Source organism: Belonocnema kinseyi, chromosome 7, assembly GCF_010883055.1.
Source record: "Belonocnema kinseyi isolate 2016_QV_RU_SX_M_011 chromosome 7, B_treatae_v1, whole genome shotgun sequence".
NCBI lineage: Eukaryota > Metazoa > Arthropoda > Insecta > Hymenoptera > Cynipidae > Belonocnema > Belonocnema kinseyi.
In genome coordinates, this window is record NC_046663.1 from 8,004,659 (window position 1) to 8,021,012 (window position 16,354).

Below are 16,354 nucleotides of genomic sequence, written 5' to 3' on the forward strand. Positions count from 1 at the left end.
TTACAAATATTTCAAATATTCCAGTGATTTCAAACGAATAAAAAAGACTTCGAGAAGATTTCAAAATTTCTTTATAGAATTCATAAGGATTTCAAAAGATTTTAAGCGATTTCAAAAGATTTCAAGCGATTTCAAAAGGTTTCAACACGTTTGAGAAGATTTCAAAAGACTTCAATGAATTTAAAGAAACAAAAAAGATTTCGCAAACAAAGATTAAAGAAAGAGTTCACAAAGATTTCAAGAATTTTCAAGATTTTACAAAAGCTTTGAAAAATGCCAAAATATTTCTCAAAGATTTCACCAAAATGTGAAGCTTTCATTAAAGTTTGCAATACTTCACAAAGATTTAACAAAGATTTCAATGATTTCAAAGACATCTCAAAGTTTTAAAAATATTCCTAAATATTTCAGAAAAACGACTCATGTTTGCAAAAAATTAAGAATTTATTTATTTACGATTTGGCTTTCTTTAGAAATTTTTGGCCAATAAGAAATCAAATGGCTAATTTTTTAGATGTATGACAAACGTTTATTTCATTATTTGATGTAAAAAAGGAGACCTGGAAAATTTTGATTTCTTGTCCTGGAAAACCTGAAAAAGACCTTGAATTTTATTCCTAAAAATCGCTAGACACCCTGTTAATTTTTTTTTTCAAGTACAATATTAAATTGAATAAAAATCATTTTTCATTTGTAAAAGTAGCTTTATATTACTATATTGTACTTTTTGTTGAAAACTTGTTTTTTTTTTTTGCTTAAAATTATTATTATTTTTTTTCTTAACTAAAAATGTAACTGTTCCGTTTTAGGTTGAAAATTGATAGTTTTTAATTGAAAATTTAAGTTTCTCGTTGTAAATTCATGTATTTTGTCGAAAAATCGTTCTCTTTGGTTTAATTTCATTGTTTCTGATTAGAAATATAATCTTTTTTGGTTAAAATATCAACTACTACAGTTTTCGTTCAGAATTCATGTTTTTGGAATAAAGATTGAATTACTTGGTTAAAAGTTACTTTTTTGTTAGAAATTATATTTTTTGTTGAAGCTTCATCTTTTTAATCAAAAACGCATCTCTTTGGTTAAAAAAAATGAGCTATATTATTGTAAATTAGTTGTTTTTTTTTGTTTGGCAATTAATTTTTTTACTGAAAATGTAACTATTCCAGTTGCAACTTTAAATATTTAGTTGAAATTTAAAAAAAAATTAACTTCTTTTACTGAAAATGTAACTTCACTTTTTGCTTAAAAAATTATATTTTTTAGTTAGATATTCGACTTTAGTTGATGATTCAGCAGTTTTAACTTATAATATTAAATTTTAATAAAATTATATTTGAACCGAAAATTTCACTATTTAATGTTTGGTGGAAAATTGATCATTTTTAGTTCGATATTCAACTATTTCATTGAAAATTAAAGTAATCCAGTTAATTATTCATCACATTGGTTAAGAATGCTTTTTTTCAATTACAAAATTAAACTACTTGGTTGAAAATTAAACTAAATTTGTTTTTTTTAATAAATCTTGGTCTGCTGTGAAAAATTAATTTTTTTCACTATTTAACTATCTTATTTTCAATTAAGACTGATCATTTTTAGTTGAAACTCAGCTTTTTTTGTAGAAAAATCGTCTTTTTGACATGAAAATTTAACATATTGGATGGAATTATTACTTCATTGGCTGAAAAATCTTTCTTGGTTGACAAATCCTTTTTTTTCGTTTAAAAATTAATCTATTATCACAAAAACCTTATATTTTTCCTATTTGGTTGCAAATAACATTTTTTGGTTCAAAATTCAACTTTTTGGGTTGAATTCAACTCTTTTTGGTTTGGAGTTAAAATAATTTTTCGTTGAAATATTCACTTGGTTGAAAATATATATTTTTTGGTTAAAAATTGAAATACTCAGTCGAAATTGGAAATACTTTGTAAGAAATTCATTTTTTTGGGCGATGACTCATCATTTTAGTTCAAAATCTCTTTTTTAACTAACCTATGATTCTCAAATTTGTGTTTGTTTTGGTCGAAAATTATATTTTTTTTTAAGATTAATGTTTTTATTAAAAATTTAACTATTCTATACTTTGTTTAGAACTTATCTTTTTTGGTTGAAACTTCAACTACTCAGTTGAAAAAAAACTCTCTTTAACTATGTTGTTAAAAATACGTTTTATATGGTTGAAAATCCGTTTTTTTTAACTGAAAATTTAACTATCCCATGATGGTTGAAAATTTTTTCTTTTTGTTGAAAATTTAATTACTCAGTTAAAGTGGAAATGAATGGTTGAAATGTATTTTTGTGATCTGTTTTGTTTGAAAATTCGTGTATTTTGTTCAAACTTCATCTCTTTTGGTAGAAAATTAATTTTTTTTATTGAAAAATCATATTTTGTGGTATAATATTAAACTTCTTAATAAAAAATTAATATTTTTTATTGAAAATTCATATGTTTGGTTGATAATTTAACTATTTCGTTGAAAATTCGTTTTTTATGGTTAAAAGTTAATTTTGATTAACTGAAAATATAAACGTACCATTTTTTGTTGGAAAATTATTTCTTTTAGTTGAAAATTCATGTATTTGGTTAAAAAATCTTATTTTTCTGGTTAAAAAAACATTTATTTTGTAAAAACTTTATCTCTTTTAGATGAAAATTAATTTTCTTGTTCGAAAACTTCTCTTTCCTTTTGAAAATTCATGTCTTTGGTTAATAATTTAGCTATTATGTAAAAAAATGATTTAAAAATTTTTTAAATTGATTGTGTTTAGCTGAAAATATAACTAATACATTTTTTGTCAAAAATGTATCTTTCATCAGGAAATGTATGTATTTTGTTGTTAAAAAAAAAATAGAATAGCTAGATTAATTAAAAAATTCATAATAAATAAATTTTCCCTAAAAAAAGATGAATTTTCGAATACCAAGATTAATTTTCAAACAAGCAGATTAATTTTCTACCAAAAACAAACGATTTTTTAACAAAATACATGAATTTCCAACTAAAAGATTCATTTTTTATCAAAAACACGATTTTCAACTTTAAAAAAATACATTTTTGACAAAATATTTGAATTTCGGACTGGAAAATTATCAGTTTTCAACAAAAAATGGAATAATTAGATTTTTTTAAAACAAAAAGATTAATTTTTGACAAAGGAGTTTTACTTTAAACCAAAAAAAAAAAAAATAATAATTTTCAACTAAGATGATGAATATTTAATTCGAATACTCAAATATTAAAACTAAAATATTAATTTCATACAAAAAAAAAAAGATTTTTCAACAAAATACATTAGTTTACCAATAAATAGTTGGATTTTCAACTAAAAAATACCATTTTTCAATAAAATATATAAAATTTCAACAAAATAGTTGATTTTTCTACTGAAAAAAAAAACATTTTCAACCAAACAGTTGAATTTAGAACTGAAAAATATCAGTTTTCAACGAAAATAGAATAGCTAGATTAATTTAGAAATCCCGAATAAATAAATTTTCCATAAAAAAAATTAATTTTCAAACAAGATTAATTTTCTGCCAAAAATAAACGATTTTTTAACAAAAATGGAATAATTAGATTAATTTTAAAACAAAAAGATGAATTTTTGACAAAGGAGTTTTACTTTCAAACAAAAAATTAATTTTGAGCTAAAATGATGAATATTTAATTTGAATATCTTAATTATCAATAAAAAAAGATTGATTAAAAAACACCAAGATTAATTGTCTACAAAAGAAAAACATTTTTCAACATAATACATGAATGTCCAACAAAATAGGTTAATTTTCAACTAAAAAAAAAAGATAAATTTTTAACCAATTAGTTGCATTTTCTACCAAAAAGATTAATTTTCAATCGAAAATACGGGTTTTCAATAAAATATAGAAAATCTCAAGAAAACAGTTTATTTTTCTACTGAGATTTTAAACGATTACAACAAATTTCATACAGATTTCACAAATATTTCAAATATTGAAAGATTTCAAAAGACTTCAATTATCTAAAAAAGTAGACCTGAAAAATTTTGATTTTTTGACCTTGAAAACTATTTTTCCCTTTTTAATAAAAGTCCTCTTTTCCCCCTGTTTTCAATAAAACTCTCCCTTTTTCTGTTTTTTTTTCGCTTAAGTGCGAAATGAATTAATAGAAATGAAAAAGAAAATATAACTATTTTTGTTGAAAAATCTATTTTTCGTTCAGAATTCATCTCTTTTTGGGTCTTTTTGGGTAGCAAATTCGTCTCCTTTTGCTTGAAAGTTCAACTATATATTTGTTTGTAAATTAAATTCTTGTTAAAAATTAATTTCTTGTGGCAGAAAATCTTTTTTGGTTGAAAATTCAACTGTTTTGTAGAAAATTTGTCGTTCTTGGTGGAACTCTACTGTTTTTTTATTAAAAATAAAAATATTTTTAGGTTGAATCCTGAATTATTATAATTTTGGTTGAGAATTCATATTTTTGGTTTGAAAATTCAACTACTTGGTTGGAAGTTAAACTGTTGTGTTAAAAAATAAAAGTTTTGGCTGAGCATTAATTTTTTTTTTACTTAAAAATGGAATCATTCCATTTTTGGTTGAAAATCGATATTTTCAATTAAAAATGTATCATTTTTAGTTGAAAACTCAACTATTTGTTTGAAAAGACGCCTTTTTTGTAGAAAATTAATCTTCTTTGGGTTTTTATTTAAAGTTAAAATCTTTTTTCATTTAAATATTAATTTTTTTCGTTAGGTGTCCCTTTTTCCCTAAAAATTTAATTATTCCATTTTTTGTTGAATATTGATGTTTTTAATTAAAAATTGATCTTTTCTAGTTGAAAAATCAACTAATTTGTTGAAAATTCATGAACTTTGTTGAAAATTAGTCTGTTTTGGTTAAAGATTTAACTGTTTTGTAGAAAACTCGTTTTTGGTGGAATATAATTGTTTTTTATTTAAAATTAAAATGTTTTTGGCTAAGAATTCTAATAATTGGTTGAAAGTTTTACTGCTTTGTCACAAATTAATTTTTTTCCTGAAAATTCATGCCTGGTTGAAAATTTATTCTTGCGTTTTAATTAAGCGTTTTAAAACTAAAAATGTTAATATTCCATTTTTTTTAGAAAATTAATGTTTTTAATTTAATATTTAATCTTTTCTAGTTGAAAATGTAACTGCGTGGTTGAAATTCATATATTTTGTGGAAAATTCGCCTTTTTGGTTGAAAATTAATCTTTTTGGTTAAACACTCATTCTTTTTGTTTAAGATTAAAATGTTTTCTAGGAAAATTAATATCTGTTGGTTAAAAATTAATTTCTTGTGGTAGAAAATATTTTCTTGGTTGAAAATATTTTTTTTGGTTGAAAATTCAACTGTTTTGTAGAAAATTTGTCTTGGAAAATACGCCTTTTTTGTAGAAAACTAATCTTCTTGGTTGAAAATTCATTCTTCTTAGTTAAAAATTCAACTATTTTGTAGAAAATTCGTTTTCTCTACTGTTTTTTATTTAAAGTTAAAATCCCTTTTCATTGAAATATTATTTTTTTTCGTTAGGAGTCAATTTTTTTCCTGAAAATGTAATTATTCCTTTTTTTGTTGAATATTTATGTTTTTAATTAAAAATTTATTTGTTGCCTGAAGACTCATTTCTGGTTTAAAATTGGTTCTTTTGTTTGAATTAATTTTTTACACTAAACAAAGATTATTAAATTTTTTAAAGAAAATTGATGTGTTTAATTAAAGATTGGTCTTTTCTAATTAAAAGTATAACTGCATTTAAGATTCAACTGTTTTCTGGAAAAATCGTCATTTTTGGTGGAACTCAAACTGTTTTTTATTTAAAATAACAATATTTTTCGTATGAAGATTCAACCACTTGGTTGAAAATTAAAATATTTTGGTTAAAAGTTAATTTTTTGCTGAACATGCATTTTTTTGGTTGAAAAATTATATCTGTTGGTTTAATTTTTTTTCTTTTTGTGAAAATTAATTTCTTGTGGTAGAAAATCTTTTTTTGTTGAAAATAAAACTGTCTTGTAGAAAAATGTTTTTTGGCCGATTGTTCAACTATTTTAATATAATCAATGAATACATAAAACAAGCAAAATTTGGAATTCCTCAATTTTGATAATTTAAAAAAAAAATTGTATATATTATTTAAAATCAGAAACCTTTTGGAAGGGGCAAGCAAATATTTATATTGTTCAAACAATATTTATGATATTTATTTAAAAAGTTAAGTTTTGTCCCCATTTTTTTCTGAAAATCTCTTTATATAGTAATTTCAGAATAAAAAAAAGTTGTTTAAATAAATTGTATATCCATAATTATATATGTACGTGTTTGACATACTCTTGCGTTATATTTTGTTAAAAATTCATCTTTTAAGGTATAAAATTAATCATTTTGGTCGAAAATTCCACTTTTGGGTTAAAAGTTGAAGTACTTTGTTAAAAATGGATTGTTTAATGCATGGCTTTAGTTGAAAATTAATATCTTAGGTTGAAAATTTCAATTTTTTTTAAAGTTCTTAACTTTTGTTTGATTGTTTATATTTTTTAATAAAAATTAAACTATTTCAGGTGAAATATTTTTTTAAAAATTCGGTTTTTTTTTAAATTAATTTTTTTGATTGAAAATTATAGTATTTCATGTTTTTGTAAAATTTATTTTTCTCAAAAGAAAATGCAACTATTTGGCCGAAAAATTATCTTTTATAGTTGAACATCCAATAGACTGTTTAAAAATTCATATATTTTTTTTTAATTCGCCTTTTTCTCCAAAAACATTAATCTTCTCGGTTGAAAATTCATGTTTTTGGTTAAAAATTAAATTATTTAGTACAAAATTATTCTGTTTTGAGAATAAGAAAGTTTTGTAAAAATTTATTTTGATTTTTTTTTTAATTTCAAAAAATTGTTATTCACATTTATATTTTCCATATGTTTTTGGACCCATTCTGAATACTTTTGAATCCCCTATCATATTTTTTCGCAGGGGTTATAATTATTACTGAAGCTCTGAAATAATTAATTATAAATAATTTTGATCTCTTCGAGATATTATCATGAAAAGAGACCATGGGAAATATTTTTTATAGAATGTGATTAAAGCACTAAATTATTAACATTTAATAAAATATTTCAAAAAAACTGATAAATATGTCTTCATAAAATTTTATTTATTTAAATTTTATTATATTTTCAGCAATGTCTGATATAGAATATTAAATTTTTCAAAATTAATTGTGTAAATACTAAATAAATAAAGACATTTCTAATTGTGTTCTGTATATTAATTTTATGTTACTGCACTATTATATACAAAAATAATAAGTAATTATTCAAAAAAATTAAAAATATAAAATTAAATTAAATTTAAAAAATTTCCTGTATTTTCATTTAATTTTTCGCAATTTATGACTGCAATATGAATAAATAATATAAATATCTATTTTTTTAAAGTTCTTGATGAATACCGTATAAAATTTTTTTTACACTTAAATATCATCACAATTGTTTAAACAATAGAAATACTTGTTTGCCCACTCCAAAATGCTTCTGATTTTAAATAATATAAAAAAAAAAATTTTTTGAAGAAAAAAAATTTTTTAATCGGAGCTGTTCTTGAGGATTTCTAACTAAAATGCTTCGTTGACGCTACTATTTGTAATTTTTGCCGAGAATTCATCGTTTTTGTTTAGACGTTTAACTATTTGGTTGCAAGTTAAACTATTGTGTTAAAAATTTTAATTTTTTGCTGAGAATTCATTTTTTTCAACTAAAAATGTATCTTTTTTTATTTGAAAATTTAACCGTTTGGTTTAAAATTCATATATTTTGTTGAAAATTCGCCTTTTTGGTAGAAAATTAATCTGTTTTCGTTGTTTTTGGTGTGACTATTGTTTTTAGTATTTAAGTTAAAATTTTTTTTGGTAAAATATCAATTATTATTTGTTTTTCCTCAGGGACTTATCTTTTTGGTTGAAAATTGAACTGTTTTATTAACAATGTAATTATTTTATTTTTTGTTTAATATTTATATTTTTAAAATTGATCTTTTCTAGTTGGAAATTCAAATACTTGGTTGAAAATTCATATATTTTGTTGAAAATGAATCTGTTTTGGTTAGCGATTTACCTGTTCTGTAAAAAATTTTTAGTTTTTGGTGAAAATCCTTTTTGGCTGAAAATTCAACTACTTTTATAGAAGTTGAACTGCTTTGTTAAAATTTCATTTTTTACCTGAAGATTCATCTCCTTGGTTGAAAATTTAACTGTCTTGTTAAAAAATTTATCTTTTCTAGTTGAAAATGCAATTGTTTGATTGAAAATTTATATATTTTGTTGAAAACTGGCCTTTTTAGTTGAAAATTAATCTTTTTGGTTCAATGTTCATTCTTTTATCGTTATTTTATTTATTTTTTAAATTCATCTCCTTTAATAGAAATTTCGTCTTTATTGATTAAAAATGCAACTGTTTTTTTTTTTTTTAATAATTCTGTTTTGGTTGTGGATTCAATTATTTTGTGGAAAATTCATCTTTTTTGTGAAATTCAACTGTCTTTTATTTTTAATTTAAATTTTAATTGGCTAAAATATCAACAATTATATTTTTCGTTGAGAAATGATCTCTTTTAATAGAAAATTTATCTTTCTTGGTTGAAAATTGAAATGTCTTTAAAAAATTGTTTTTTTTTAGCTTGAAAATTCAACTATTCGATTGAAAATACAACTGTTTTTCGTTAAAGTTTAATCTTATTTGTTAAAGAATTCAAATATTTGGTTGAAAATTACCTTTCTTATTTGAAAATGAACTTTTTTGATGAAAATTCATCTTTTCGAGTTTCAAAGTCAACTTATTAAAATTTTGTTTGCCCTTTTAGTCTGAAAACTCAATTCTTTTGTTGAAAATTCATCTCTTTTGGAAGAAATTTTTTTTTTTTTAAATTGAAAAATCAACTTTTTAAAAATTATTATTTAATTATTAATTACAGAATTCAAAGGTTTATATTTTAAGGATTTTTTCAACTTTTAATATATAAATATTGCCTTTAAATATTGACTTTCATATTCTACTATGATAAATTATTGCAGATGATTGTGTGGCTTTTGTTCAAAAACAGGCCAAGTCTCTTGACTTGCCAGTCCAATTATTCGAGCCAAGTCCAAAACATCCAATTTTGGTCATCACCTGGGAAGGAACAGAGCCAGAAAAACCTGCCATACTCTTGAATGGCCACATGGATGTGGTTCCAGTATTTCCTGTAAGTAAATTAAAATATAAAGATTTCTAAATTCCCAATAAAAAAGGAAAATAACAGGCTTGGAAAGCATCCAATTAGAAAGTATATAATTTTCAGTGTTTAGAATAATTCAACTTTAAAGGTTGACAATATTTCTCATAATATTTAAAATTCTGCAATTTTGAAGGGCGAAAATGACTAATTTTTGTTGTTGACAGAAATCACATTTTTAGCAAAGAAAAAAAATCTATCCAGTCGTTTTGAATGTCACTGGTCTTTAAAATTGCTGTAATTTTAATTTAAAATTATGTTTTATAATGCCAAGTTCTAAAACAGTTTTATCTTTGAGACAATGAAACTAAAGTTTTTTTATTTTTTAATTAATTTATAGATTGATTTTTAGAGGTTTCTTATTTTAAATTTCAGAATTATTCCGCTATTCAATATTTCAAAATTCCATATCAAAAGCCGTGATAGTCAGTTTGGAATTTAATTATTTAAACAAATAGTTTTAAATTGAAAAATAGTTGATTGGTAAATTTCAAGAATTGATTTTGCAATTAAAATTTTCAGGGAATTTAAATTTATTTTAAATAATTGAAATTTTGAAGGTTCTAGTATAAAAAAGTTTTAAATGAAGTTCGCATTCGTTTAGGTTTTTTTATTTTTTCTATTTAAAATTAGTATTTATTTAGAAAGTTTTTTTTTTTAGAATAATTCAATTCATTTTTAGAATTGAGAAAAATTTGTCTACTTAGCTGCAATATTTAAATTATAATTTTGTTATGTAAAGCAATTCAAAATTTCAGAAGCTTTAACTTTTAAATATTTAATTTCGTTTTTAATATAAAATTGTCAAATTTGAATTGCTTTGAATTTAAAATTTATCAAATTTATGAAATTTTCGATTAAAAGTTCAAGTATTACAGTTAAATATTTATCATTTTAGTTGAAAAATCATCTTTTAGGTTGGAAATAAAATTACTTGGTTGAAAGTTAAACTCTTTTGTTAAAAGTTCCTTTTTTTGTTGAAGATTCATCATTTTAAATAAAAATTAATTTCTTTGGTTAAAAAATCAGCGACTTGATTGAAAAATTGTTTTTTTTTATGTAAAGGAATTTTTTTGCCAAAAATTGTTTTTTTTTTGAAAATTGTTTTGTTTTCTAAACTGAAAATATACTTATTATTCCAGTTGAGTTTTCCATAATTTTAGTTAAAAATTCATTTCTTGGGTTGAACATTCATTTTTTGACTAAAACTTGAATTATTTATTTTTTGGCTGAAAAATGATATTTTTTAATTGAAAATTCATCTCGTTCAAAAATTATCTTTATTGTTTAGAATTCAACTATTCCAGTTAAAGATTTAGAATTTTAGTTGAAAATACATCACATTGTTTGAAAATATAACTATTTTTTTTAAATTCAATTCCTCTTTTGATTTAAGAAAAAATATTTTAATTATTTCGAAATGAAAAATTATTTAAAACGCTTTTAATTATAAATAATACAATTTCAATTCTTCTAGATTTTAAAATGACCCAATTTTCAAAATTTAGAATAAAATTATTTAATTTCTAACGCATCGACTTAGAAATTATCCTATTCAACTCCTTTTTTAAATTAAATTGTCAAAAATCTTTCAATATATATATTTTTCCACATGCTTTTGGGTTTGAAATGATTAATTGTTGTTTCAAAAATATTTTAAGCGTAATATTAGAAAATTGGTTTAATGGTGATTTTTTAAATTTAATTAAAACCAATATTTCTTTCGAACTTCAAAATTGGTCATTTTAATTGTTGAGTTCAATATTTAGATTATATTATATTATTTCTGATTTTCATTTTCCTAAATTAAATCTCAATTTTTTTCGTGAATATTTCATTACAAAAAAATTTAATCAATTTCAGATGAAAAAAGGTTTCCAAAAATACATTTTTTTAATATAATTAATTATTAATTACTGTTTAAATTTTTTTTTTAAATTATGTTAAAAAATTGGTTTAATGGTGGATTTTTAAATCTGCATATTTTTCATATTAGGAAATTTATTACTATAAAATTTATTATTATACATACATTTTCTTATCCTATTCATTATTCTAAAATTCCTAAAATATTTAAAAAGCCGTCTTATAATTTTTTATTTGATTGAAACTCAGACGTTAAAAAGGATTTGCATTTTTTATTATAATTATGTTCATGGAATTAAAAACTTTTTATTTTATTTGCCGAATTCAATATTTTCTGTGTTAATATTTCATTAAAAAAAAATTTAATGAATTGCAGATGAAAAAAGGTTTCCAAAAATACATTTTTTCGATATGATTAATTATTTATTATCTTTTATAAATAATTAAAACATAATATTAGAAAATTGTTCAATGATGGATTTTTAAATTTCTATATTTTTCATGTTAGAAAATAAAAATTTTATTTTATTAAATGCAAAATTTCGTTCTCCTACTTATTATATGATTCAAATTTTCAAAATATTTAAAACGCCGTCTTATAATTTTTCATTGAATACTATAGTAATAATAGTAATATTTTTAATTATTTCCCAAAATGTTTCAAAATCTGCCCTTATAATTTCCATTTCATTGAAACCAATATTTCTTTGAAATTCAGACGTTGAGAGTTTTTAAGAATATATTTTTAATTTAAAGAATTTTAAATTCTGTTTTAAAAGTTAAAAAAAAATTTAAATTCGAAAATTTTTTAAATCGAAGATTTTTTTATTAAAAACAGGATGGCTGCCGGACCGGAAAACCGGGAATTTTAAGAATTTTAAGAAGAAAAATCTGCCCAAGTTCAATTTTAACAGTTTTTTTTTTAAATAAGTAAAGTGCAGTTTTTAAGATTTAAACAATTAACTGTAAATATTTTCAGATTTCCTTTATATTATTTTTTATATTAAATTTAATAAATAAATTTATTAATATATTATTTCTAATAATTTTTTTTAGCCATTAAAAAATGTAAACGTGCGTTTTACTATTTTCAACTTAAAAATAAATCCATAATAATATAGTCATAATTAAAGGTTTTTATTCAATTTGAAATATTGTGAGTCTAAATTATTTCATTTTTATCCCATTTAATTTTAAATTTCTTAATGTAGAAAAAGAATAAGTATTTAGTATTTAAATTGTTAAATTTTGACGCATAAATAACAATTGAACACTTATTATTCGTAGAAAAAATTTCAGTAATTTTAAGAGATATTTAGAAGTTTTGAAAAGATTCAAAATTAATTAAAAACTTGAAATTATTTCCAGTAATTTAAACGAAGTGTCTTACCATTTTTTTTTTAGATCTTCTAAATATATTTTTAAATTAATCGAAATTTTTCTGCAATTTTTGAAAATCCTGCAAATTAAAGAAAAAATCCTTAAAATCTTCCATAATTTTTCAAAGAGAAAAATCATTTTCAATTTTCCTAAGAATCTTAACAAAAATTTTTTTATCTTTTGAAGTCTTTCACAATTCTTGAAAAAATTCTAAATTTTTTGTTTATAATCTGCAAAAATCTACATTTTATTTTTAATTCGACAGTAAATATTTGAAATTATTTCAAAGTAAGTTTACAAGTTATAGAAAAAGTTAATTTTTTAAAAATATATTTCAAAGTTTCGAAAAAAAAATTTTAAATAATTTTGAATTTGGAAAAATTTTAAACTATTTCTAGATTTCTCAAGATTTTGAAATAAAATTTTAAAGCTTTTAAAGAATGCCTAGGCTATTTAAAATAAATATAATTTAACTTCTAATTACAGAAATGTTAAGTTAAAAAAATAATTTTTCAATTTTTAATGTGTCTAGCTTAAAGTTACTTAAAATTGATAAAAGTTTTAAAATTTGCAGTTTATTTGCATTTCCATTTAGTAAGTGTAAATTTTTGAGCATTTGAATACATAATTTTTGAATTGAAAACTTTTAAATTTCAATTATAAAAGTTTGGAATTCAAGTGTTTAGCTTTGAATGCTTTAATTTGTTGTTTATTACTTTATATGGAAAAAACCGGGAAATGACCGGGAATTTTTTTCTTCGATTAAAACGGCCACCCTGTAATTGCTGAGTTCAATATTTGGATGTTATTATTACATTATTTCTGGGTTTCATTTTCCAAGTTTAAATAAAAAAATTGTGTTTCAATTATATTCAATTTTTAAATCATTCAATTAATTTCCGATGAAAAAAGTTTTTAAAACATGAATTTTTTTGTTAAATATTTTAAGGCACACTGTTGAAAAGGATGTTATTTTTTTTATAAATTAGATTATTTATGAGTTTCATTTTCCCAAATTAAATCTCAAGTTTTTCTGTATTAATGTTTCATTTAAAAAAAATTAATTGATTACCTATAAAAAAAAAGGTTTCCAAAAATACATTTTTTTTCGATCTGATTAATTATTATTCTTTCAAAAATGTTTTAAACATAATATTAGAAAATTGGTTAAATGATGAATTTTTACATTTTTCCTATTTTTCCTACTTATTATATTACTCAAATTACGAAAATTCTTAAAATATTTAAAAATCCGTCTTGTAATTTTTTATTTAATTAAAACCATTATATTTGCTCGAAACTCAGACGTTGAGAAGGAGCTGACTTCTTTATGGAATTTAAAATTTGTAATTTTAATTACTGAGTTAAATATTTGGATATTATTATATTATTTATGAGTTTTCATTTTCCAATATAATATATTTTTTAAATTTTCAGTTATATATAATTTTTAAATCATTATATCAATTTCAGATAAAAAAAGTTTCCCAAGCATTAACTTTTTATTGAATATTTTAAGAAACTCTGTTGAAAAGGATCTAATTTTTTTATGCAATTTTTATTTTTTCATTCAACCTCCTCAATTCTGTGTTTGGATTATATTATTTTTGAGTTTCATTTTCCTAAATTAAATCTCGAATTTTTTTTGTCATGAATATTAGATCAATTTCAGATGAAAAAAAAAAGGTTTCCAGAAATAAATTTTTTCAATATCATTAATTATTAATTATTGTTTCAAAGATATTTAAAACCTAATATCAAAAAATAAGTTTAAAGATTGATTTTTCAAGTTGAGAAATAAAGTTTTTTTATGAGCTACAAAAATTTCTTGATCCTTTTTATATGATTCAAAGTCGATAAATTGTTTGTAAAAAGGTTTGCTGATGTTTATGAACTTCCACAATTGATCATAAATGTGAGGGGAAAAAAACTCTGACTTTCGCAAAGAGAGTTAATTTATGTCTAAATCCAAAAAAAAAAAAAAAAAATCGCGAATATTTACCGGGAACGAAAAAAAAAAAGAGGCCCCCGTGAATAAATTTGTAAAACTCTTAATTTCTTCAACCAGGAACAATGGACATATCCGCCATTTGATGCCCATATGGATGAAAAAGGAAATATATACGCCCGTGGATCCCAAGACATGAAATGCGTTAATATTCAATATTTGGAAGCGATTCGTCGTCTAAAATTAAATGGCATTCGTTTAAAACGCACAATTCATGTCTCATTTGTACCTCACGAGGAAGTTGGCGGCTCACCTGGCATGAAAGAATTTTCCCAATCGCAGAATTTCAAAAATCTGAACATTGGCTTTGCTCTCGATGAAGGAATTGCAAGTCCAAACAACGATTTCCTTGTTTTTTATGGCGAAAGAAGTATCTGGCATATTGAAATCAAATGTACCGGAAAACCCGGACACGGATCACTTTTGCCCGATAATACAGCTGGGGAAAAATTTACGAAAATTATTAACCGGTTTATGGAGTTCCGAGCGAAGGAAAAAGCCAGATTGAAGGATCCGAGTCTCAAAATTGGAGATGTGACTTCTGTCAATTTGACAATAGTTGAGGTACGTTCATTGATTATATAAAAACGAAATTTGGAATTTATGTCACATCATTATTTTCAAATACCCTATGATAAATAAATAATTGGTCTGGGGATTTTTAAATTTAAAATAAAAAAAAAATGAAATTGTGTATTAAAGAGAATCAATTTTCCTGATATTATTTACATGTCTGATCCATTAGGATCAACGAGTCTCTGGTGAGTAATAACTTTACATTTTGGAACTGGATGCATTTCATTTCATCATCCTTTTCTGAAATTTAGAAGACTATTTTTATGTTTTCCAATTTAGAATCCTGGGAGAAAAAATTCCCTGTCAATTCCAGGTTTTTTCTAGATATCTCAGATATTTTTTTCCAGGTATAATTTTTCATAGTAATATATTAAATTCAATTTAAACCGCCTCAAATTTCTAAAATTTTAAGGAGAATTATTGAATTTTTAACCGAAAAGTTGCACTTTCAACCAAAGAGATTATTTTTTAATCAAAAAGACGATTTTTCAAACAAAATTTCAAAAAATAGTTTATTTTTGTGCTGGAAAAAAAAAAAATACATTTTTAACAAAATATTTGAATTTCGAACTGAAAAATATATCAGTTTTCAACAAAAATAGAATAGCTGGATTAATTTAAAAATTCCGAATAAATAAATTTTCCTTAAAAAATATTAATTTTCGAACACCAAGATTAATTTTCTACAAAAAAAAACGATTTTTTAACAAAATACATGAATTTTCAGCAAAAAATTAAATTTTCAACTAAATAAGGCAAATTTTTAAGCAAGTATTTGAATTTCAAACAAAAAGATTAATTTTTAATAAAAAAGACGATTTTCAACTTTAAACAAATAAATTTTTAACAAAAAATGGAATAATTACATTATTTTTTAAACAAAGGGATTCATTTTTGACAAAGGAGTTTGACTTTCAACCAAAAAAAAAATTTTATTCGAATAATTAAATATTCAAACCAAAATATTAATTTTATAATAAAAAAAATATTTTTCAACAAAACATTTTCAACCAAATAGTTGAATTTCGAACTGAAAAATATCAGTTTTCAACAAAAATAAAATAGCTAGATTAATTTAAAAATTCCGAATAAATAAATTTTCCCTAAAGAATATAAATTTTCGAACACCAAGATTAATTTTCCACAAAAAAAAACGATTTTTTAACAAAATACATGAATTTCCAACAAAAAGTTAAATTTTCAACTAAATAAGGCAAATTTTTAAGCAAGTAGTTGAATTTCAACCA

The 16,354-nt window shown here is 21.9% G+C and overlaps 1 protein-coding gene across 1 annotated transcript in view; it reads left to right on the plus strand.

The window, feature by feature from the left end:
• Positions 1–16,354, plus strand: part of LOC117176060 (aminoacylase-1-like) — a 38,370-nt gene that overhangs the window by 12,702 nt on the left and 9,314 nt on the right. Inside the window, exons 2-3 of the mRNA XM_033366064.1 lie at positions 9,078–9,247; positions 14,592–15,095. Coding sequence (XP_033221955.1) covers positions 9,078–9,247; positions 14,592–15,095 — 674 coding nt within the window. The remainder of the gene's footprint in view (positions 1–9,077; positions 9,248–14,591; positions 15,096–16,354) is intronic.